This window comes from Cervus elaphus, chromosome 5 (genome assembly GCF_910594005.1).
Source record: "Cervus elaphus chromosome 5, mCerEla1.1, whole genome shotgun sequence".
In the NCBI taxonomy this organism is placed as follows: Eukaryota; Metazoa; Chordata; class Mammalia; order Artiodactyla; family Cervidae; genus Cervus; species Cervus elaphus.
This window is the reverse complement of record NC_057819.1, coordinates 120,369,229-120,377,668: the sequence shown is the minus strand read 5'-3', so window position 1 is coordinate 120,377,668 and position 8,440 is coordinate 120,369,229. Positions and strand designations below refer to the sequence as shown.

General features: G+C 52.1%; 1 protein-coding gene across 2 annotated transcripts in view; it reads left to right on the top strand.

Moving 5' to 3' along the window:
• The window catches only part of ERN1 (endoplasmic reticulum to nucleus signaling 1), an 81,453-nt gene extending 75,308 nt beyond the window's left edge, over positions 1-6,145 (top strand). For both annotated transcript variants that reach the window (XM_043905030.1, XM_043905031.1), the window contains exons 21-22: positions 370-437; positions 933-6,145. In XM_043905030.1, coding sequence (XP_043760965.1) covers positions 370-437; positions 933-1,142 — 278 coding nt within the window. In that variant the 3' untranslated portion in view covers positions 1,143-6,145. The remainder of the gene's footprint in view (positions 1-369; positions 438-932) is intronic.
• The last annotated feature ends 2,295 nt before the right edge of the window (positions 6,146-8,440 follow it).

The window sequence follows — 8,440 nt, the reverse complement described above, 5'->3', positions numbered from 1 at the left end:
CAACTCCAGGTCGCTTGGGGCTCCAAATACTGCTTCTGGGGTCGAGGCTTCCTGTGGTTTGGATAGCCGGTCACCCCATTGCTCCCGTGTGTGTCCTCCTTTGTCTCTCAGAGTGACAGGTTTGTGACAGGCATGGTGTTCTCAGCGGTCATCTCTGACTGCGGGCATGATGGGAGGCAGAATTCAGACTAACGCTGCCACCCCTCACTAGGTTCAGATTGGGAAACTCTGCGATGAGGACGGAGTTAGGTCGTGTTTCTGTCCTAAGATTGCTTCATCTCCAGGTGCCCCAGGAATTGTTTTCTCTTGGAATCTGGTGGGTTTGTTACATTGCCTCCCTTCTTTGTTTTTGTTTTTCATTTTTTCTAGATCTGCGGAAATTCAGAACCTATAAAGGCAGTTCGGTCCGAGATCTCCTCCGGGCCATGAGGAATAAGGTGAGGGCCGAGGGTGCTCGGCGGGGCCGGGCAGGGCCGCTGCACAGCCCGCTCCTCGTATCCCTTCCCCGTGGGTGCTCCGGCCTCCCTGAAGTGAGGAGCTCGCAGAGGCTGAGCGGCCATGGCTGCACTGGACACATTAGCGGCTGTTCCTTCCCCTGGATGAGCCTTCTTTTCAGGGATGCTGGGGCGGGGAGCCGTGCTCTGGGAAGCGGGCTCAGACGCCGCATCCTTCACTGGCTTGCACGGTGCCCTGTTCCTGCCTGGACAGCGGATGATGAAGTCCGTCTATGGGGGCCCTTCCTGCACCTGACTGCCGCTCCCCGCTCTCCCCGCACCGGCCTCAAAGGCCTCCCCCAAAGAAGGGGAGGAGACCGGGGAGTGGACTGGTGGTCCCTTCACCCAGCCTCACAGCCTGTGTTCCTCGAGCGGGGGTCTGGCCCGGGTCCCACGGGCTCCTCTCCGCCGACCATGTGTCTGTCTGCCCGTCTGCAGAAGCACCACTACCGGGAGCTGCCCGAGGAGGTGCAGGAGACGCTGGGCGCCCTCCCCGACGGCTTCGTGCGCTACTTCACCTCCCGCTTCCCCCACCTCCTCCTGCACACCTACCGCGCCATGGAGCTGTGCCGCCACGAGAGGCCCTTCCAGCCCTACTACCACGAGCCCCCCGAGCCCCAGCCCCCCGTGACTGCAGACGCCCTCTGAGCCAGGCGGCCTCCACGCTGGTGGCCTCGCTGGGACTGAGGGCCTGGTCCCTACGAGCCGCAGCCCAGTGCCTCCCGGCCGAGCAGGGAGACCAGGCCCTGAAGCCAAGTGCCTTGAGCTGCCCGCTCCGCAGCCAGCAGGGGAAGATGCCAACCCCAGGCAGAGGGAGAGGTGATGCCCCCCTGCCCACCCCCAACCTGAGGAGGAGCTGGGAAGACGCTGGTCATGAAAGCTGGACCATCGGGGGATGTCTGAGAAGGAGGACCGGTCCCAGAGGCAGAGAGGAGCGCCGTCCGTCTTCTCTCCTGGATATACTCGCTTCAGACTCGCATTTCTTTTAAAACTCCCTGTCTGATGCCAACCTGTAGGCCTTTAAGGAAGCGAGACGAGGGACCCCTCCGTGTTGCCTGCATGCTGGGTCCAGGAGCACCCCTTTCTTGGACCAGCTAGGCTGAGCTGCACCAAGTGTGGCGTCTGCCAGGAGCAGGGCCCTGGAGGAGAGGGTCCCTGGGAGGGGGAGAGCCTTCAGAGGGTGTCGTCCCTGGGGATCAGAGAGGTCTCCTTGATCACTGGTGCACCCACAGGCTCCCAGGTCACTGTGACCAGCATTTCCTCTGGGGCGGCGAGAGCCTTGAGCGTGGGGGCGCGGTGAGGGGACAGGCCAGCCCGGCACTCTGGAAGGCGAGGCTATGTCTGCAGGTCTCACAGACACAGAGAGGATGCCGTGGCCCCGGGCACCAGTGGCCTGAATGGTGGCCCTTGGTGGGTCCATGCCTTGGGCACTCGGGGTTATTTAGGAACATCTGGGAGCAAGAGGTGATAAGTCCCCTGGCCACGAGGGGTAGAAGCTTGGACCCAGGCAGGGACAGGCCGGAGGGGCGCAGGCCAGATGGGACATGCAGGGCCCACCTGGAGAGTCCTGGCCAGTGGGCAGGTGGTGAGGCCGCTCTGTCCCTGGGGCCAGCAGGACCGGCCAGGGGCTTGAGGGCTGAGGCCAGGGTCACCACACCCTTTGTGGGCAGGCTTTTATGTTTCCCTTGGCAGATTTTAATAACTTTTTATTTTGATCATACCGTAGAATGCTACATTAGTGTGAGCTAAACTGAACTTGAAGCTTACTCATGAAGAAGCAATGCAAGAAACAGAATAATACATCTTCTGTTTTGTAGGGTACGGAAAGCCCCATCCCCTGGTTCTCTAATGCTGAAGAGTAAAACATTGTAGCAACACTATGTACATGCATGACACAACCTCAAAATCATATTTTCCAAATTAGGTCAATACCATGGTTTTCCCCCCCCCCAAAATTGATACAACATTTTAACATTAGTTTTAGTCAAAAATTTCTCTGTCTTTTCTCTGCCGAAAGCCTTAGAGGTTTAATACAGTCAGGATATAGGTAAGGAAGCATTTTCTGTGTACCTTCTCCAGCCAGGTGGATGGACCACTGCATTTCGGTCCTGGTGAACTCAGAGATTCCGCTCGGGAGGAAGAACGTTACTATCAAGCTTCTCTAACTGACAGAGAGAAATCGCTGTTTCTTCTCCTCGCAAGATGCTTTCTGGCAGTGGATTTGAACAAGAGCCAGTCACCAAAACACTCATTCTGCCTTCAGTGAATTCAACTCCCTTCCTTTCCATCTGCCTAAAGTCATTTTCTCTCTTTCTCTGTTTTAAAATTATCCTACATCTTTAAACCTCATCAGTTACCTCATTTAGACCTAGGAACCCCGGCATCCTCAGTCAGCATCAATGTCTCGTACGATGCTGTCCGTTTTTCAGGAACACGGAAAACCAACGTTGTCTTCTCCCAGCTCTGATGCTCCCGGGCCAGCCTCCGACCCAGCTGTTCTCATACTACTCTGCAGGTCACTTTTCCGCCAGGACGGATGGTGAGACAGTTCGAGGTTGAAAAGGAGAAGGTGCCACGGGTGATTTAAAGGACCGTCAGCTTCCCGTGCCGCCGGGGGCAGGGTTAGGGGGTCAGCCGCCTCGTCTTTGTCTCTGCTGAATGCTCTCCCTGGGGAGTAGCCAGGTCATTCCCACCACCCCAGGGTTTGTCTCGTCTCTCTGTTTTGGCCCCCCTTGCCTCCAGGACAGCTTTTTTTTTTTTTTTTTAAACTACCTTTTCTGCTTGTGGTAATAGTTTTTAACCATCCAACTGTCTCAAACTCGTTTATTCACTGTATTTTATTTGAGCACTTCTATATGTGCTGGACAGGATATTGGGTGCCAAAGACACAGGTGAACCAAACAGGCCAAGCCTCGGCTTTCATGTGAGCCAGTGGTAGAGAGCGGGCAGGGAGTAAATACCAGCACTGCGAAGAAAACGCAGGGGTGGGGAAGGGTGTGCATCTGGGGTTGGCACCCAGCAAATCGCCTTCTGTTCATCTTCTCTCCGTCGCCTTTGAGAACCCAGCCACCCGTCCGTCCTCACAAGTGGCCTGTAGAGGTCTTGTATGGGTTCCTGTCATGCTGACACCTCGGGCACCATCTGGTTTATCCTGTCCTGGTCTCTAGAATTCTGGTTTCCTGTTGTTCTGGGCGGGAAGGTGTTCTTTCATGAAAAGAGGGTTCTGCAGTCGGCCACGTCCTGTCACAGCTGAGCCGCTGATCTGATCTCTTGTACGATTCCTGGAAGGCTGCATTTTCACAAGTACACCATCTTTATCTTCTTTTTTTTGGCTGTGCTGGGACTTCGTTGCTGCACACGGGCTTTGTCTACTTGTGGCGAGCAGGGGCTATTCTAGCTGAGGTCACCAGCTTCTCATCGAGGTGGCTTCTCTTCTTGCAGATCACAGGCCGTGGGGCGCACAGGCTTCAGTAGTCGCGGCGCTTCGGTTAGTTGCCCCGAGGCATATCAAAACTCCCCCAGATCAGGGGTCGAACCCGTGTCCCCTGCATTGGCAGACGGGTTCTTATCCACTGGACTACCAGGGAAGTCCTGTCTCATCTTTAAGATAGAATTTAGTCACATCTGTTAGGAATCCCAAGGACACCATCGTCTCTTTACATCTTGTATTGAACCTTGTGTCGAATCTGTCCTTGGCACACCTGCCAGAATCCTCATGCTGCTGCTTGAGTCCTTTTAACTTCATTTTTTAAAGAGCTCCACCTGTCATGGGCACCAGAGCATCTGCACGCTCAGCAATCATAGGTGTTACGTGATGTCACTAAAGCACCTGAGGTCTCATGCCTGCCACCCTGGACGCCAAGTTCCTCTCCCATCTCCCCCTTTCTCTGCAGTAGTCCTCATCGGCTCTCCCCAGGGAGACATCATTCCCACCCCTTACACGTCTTTCAGTGGGAGATCCACCAGTTAGCAGTCCCAGCTAAGTGCTTGCTTCCTACCAACTTGAGAAGAAAGTTCCTTATCAGAGTTCCCCCTGATCCTTCGGGTGAGGTTTGGTGTGAGCGCCATTCATTTATCACCGCAGTGAGAGAAGGAGTCTGGTCTGACCTCGAAGATGTGAGGGGGCCCTTTGGGTCATAGGGTTTTCTCCTCTTGGACGCTTTCTTCTGAGAAGTTGGACCGTGGCCAGGCTTGGCTTTCCCGGGACTGTTCTCATTGTGTATCTCTGTTCATCGGATCCTCAGCCTTGAGGTCATCCAGGGAGGTGGGCTGGTCCCGTTTTCACAGCCTTCTGTGGAAGGGCTGGAGGACAGCACAAAACACCTGATAGGAGGCTCTTTCTATTCTCTTGAGCTTTCTCCAATCATTCAGCTTCTAAAATCCCTCTTCTTCGTATTTCCCAGTGTTTCTTTTCCTTGGCCACCCTTCACCATCTTGGAGTAGTTTCTTCAGTTGACTGATCCTTTGGGTGAGGTTTTGTGTGAATGCCATTCATTTATCACCGCAATGAAGGAGGTGAACTGATGGCTTGTCTGATGTCGAAGATATGAGGGGGGCCTTTGGGTTGTAGGGCTTTCTCCTCTTGGACGCTTTTTTCTCCGAAGTTGGACCGGGGCCAGGCTTGGGTTTCCCGGGGCTGTTCTCATTTGTGCATCTCTGTGCACTTTGACCTTGCCTGGAAGTAAGTCTCCAGGTGTCCTGTACAGATGAGCCGGAATTCCACTTTCCAGGGTTGGACCGTCATCATTCTTTTTTTTTTTTTGGACAATTATCCTTTAAACCAAAGAGTCTACTCTTTGTATATTTGGTTTTCTCTGTGAATCAGTGATTTCCCACTGGTCCCAATGCTTGTATCAGGACTTAAATCCTCTCTGTATTCATTGGAAAACCACAAAGACAGCATCCCAACGAGCCTCCCCACTGGAGCAGCCTTACCCAACACTTCCAGCCAAAGTCCCCACCCGGCTCACCTCACCCCCTGTTCCTGAGTGTCCGGCAGGTACAGTATCCTTCTCAGTGTCCCGGAAGCTGTGACGGGGGCGTCCCCACTGACCTAGAAAGCATTACCATTCTCAGATGCTAACTTTATGTAGTGTTCTTTTTGCGACGACCTATTTATTGAACCTATTTATATTTATTTAATTTTTACTCTGAAGTGTATCTAGTGACAGTTGCACTTGCTTAAAGCACATCAGATTTGCTTTGGATAAACAACCCCTGACCATTTTAAAACTGGAAAAGTTACACTGTATCCTTCCATGGGATGGACGCCTTACAGTAGTCTTGTCATTAAAGGGTGAATAATTTGGTCAGGGTAAAAATGTTAATTTTTAAGTGATTTTTTTTTTTTCTTGTTAAATTCTGTGCCATTGTGTCTTCTCTGTGGACGGTTAATTGTTTCATGGGTATGTGTTAATCGTGTGATACAATCCTCTTTGTGGAACCTAAAAATCCTCTTTTTAGCTTTATATTTTATAAACTGCCAGATTGTACAATTTTTACGTGTATTTTTAAAGGTCGATGATGTGACGGTAATTATCTAAGTTAAACAGCCTATTTTTGTACTTCCTGTACAGTTTTATAACTCTGCTGATCAGTGATGGCACCTTACGCTGAGCCAACCACAAATAAAGGCAGTTTTAGATTTGGAAGCCAGCTCCATCTTCTTAAAGACTTGACCACCGCTCTCAGACCAGGGGGTCGTTCTGGGCTGTCTTCCTGGGTAGGTGTCTGGCTGGTGAGGGAGCAGTGGGCTCAATGGGTGGGAAGAAAGGCACGAGGGGGTGTGTTTACCTGCTGGTGTTCATGGCAGGGTCCCAGGGCTGGAGAGTCCTCCTTAGTTTCTTTATATTTTTTAAAGATTTTTTTTTTAATATGGACCCTTTTTAAAGAAAGTCTTGTATTGAATTTGCTACAGTATCGCTTCTGTTTTATTTTTTGGCCGCAAGGCATGTGGGAATCCTAGGACCTCCCCATCCAGGGATCGAACCCACACCCCCTGCATTGGAAAGTCCTAACCACTGGGCCTCCAGGGAAATCCCCTCCTTAGTTTCTGTGGGCAGAGCTTCCTTGAAACACTGCAGAAAGTTTCCCCTAAAGTACTGGTTCAGGCTGAATTCCAGGAAGGTGGCCAGGTTAGGACCCACATGCCTCGTGGTGAGGCAGGGGTTGGGGCAGGTGTAAATAGGTTGTTGGTCCAGGAAATCCAAAAGGGGAGAAATACCAGGGAGGTAACCCAGCCAACACAGCGGTGGGAAAGACACGACCTGCATGTGTCCAAAGCACATGAGATGTCTGCCCACACGCCAAGGCACGAGCTCAGCGGCCAGCCTGGTTGGATTTTAAGATCCTGCTAACATGCTTTCACCCCTCAGGCCGCATCCCCTCTGGTGACATCCGAGGATGCTCTGCTTTCTCTTGCACCACCAGGAAGGGGTCATTCACCAGAGGATCCCAAGGACCCGCCAGCCCCAGAACAGCTTAGCAAGGGCTCTGCCTGGAGACTCGCTCCTTCCACTCAGCCAACCAGCATCCCATACCCCCACTTCCCACCCCTATCCCCACCCAGGAGACACAAGGGGCACCCCTGAGAGCCATGGACACTCCCTCTCTCTGAAGCATGGGTCCTTGGGTGCAGCCAAGTCCAAGGGAGCAGAAGGGAGCTGCAAGGCAGGAGGAGATGGGGGCGACAGAGGAGGAGATGTTTAGATGGCATCACTTGGCACCTGCTTGCTGCCTTCTGTCACTTGATGCGGCTCTCAGATTCCGCTCAATAGCTCAGCCTGGAGCTATTGAGCCCAGGCTGGGGTCATGTCTTGGACTGGTCCAGGCCAGGGAGGGAGGTGGCTGGTAGCACCCTTACCCGCCTCTGAGAACAGGGCGAGGCCAACAGGTCGTCAGGCCAGGGCCATGGACTTTTTTTTTTTTCTCCAGAGTTATTAGATGTATGTGCAGATATACCCAATTGTATTCCATCAGTGAATACACTTGTTTGTACTATCTTTTTGTATTTGGCCCATTTCTGTCCTGTGTGCTAGACACATGCCTTAGCTTCAGGTTTGGTTCAGTTGCTCAGTCATGTCCGACTCTGTGACCCCATAGACTGCAGCACACCAGATTCCCTGTTCATCATCAACTCCCAGAGCTTGCTCAAACTCATGTCCATTCAGTCAGTGATGCCACCCAACCGTCTCATCCTCTTTCCTCCCCTTCTCCTCCTGCCTTCTATCTTTCCCAGCATCAGGGTCTTTTCAGATGAGTCAGTTCTTCTCATCAGGTAGTCAAAACATTGCAGTTTCAGTTTCAGCTTCAGCCCTTCCAATGAATATTCAGGACTGATTTCCTTTAGGATGATGGACTGGTTAGATCTCCTTGCAATCCAAGGAACTCTCAAGATTCTTCTCCAACATCACAGTACAAACGCATCAGTTCTTCTGCGCTCAGTTTTCTTTGCAGTCCAACTCTCACATCCATACATGACTACTGGAAAAACCATAGCTTTGACTAGACAGACCTTTATCAGCAAAGTAATGTCTCTGCTTTTTAATATGCTGTCTAGGTTGGTCATAGCTTTTCTTCCAAGGAGTAAGAGTCTTTTAATTTCATGGCTGCAGTACCATCTGCAGTGATTTTGGAGCCCAAGAAAATAAAGTTAGTCACTGTTCCAAAGCTTCAGGAGATGATAACAAAAAGTCACAGTTAACCCCGCCTGCTTGTCTATCTCACGGGGCCAGGCAGGCACTGAGCTGGGATACCTGTGCCCTGGTGGCTGGCTGGCCTCAGTCCTCTCCCCCTGCAGACCAGTATTTCCTCAAGATCAAGAGTGCTTAACTGGACTTGCCTGGTGGTCCAGCAGACAAGACTCTACGCTCCCAACAGAGGGGGCCCAGGTTTGATCCCTGGTCAGGGAATTAGATCCCACGTGCTACAACAAAGCCCAAAGATAC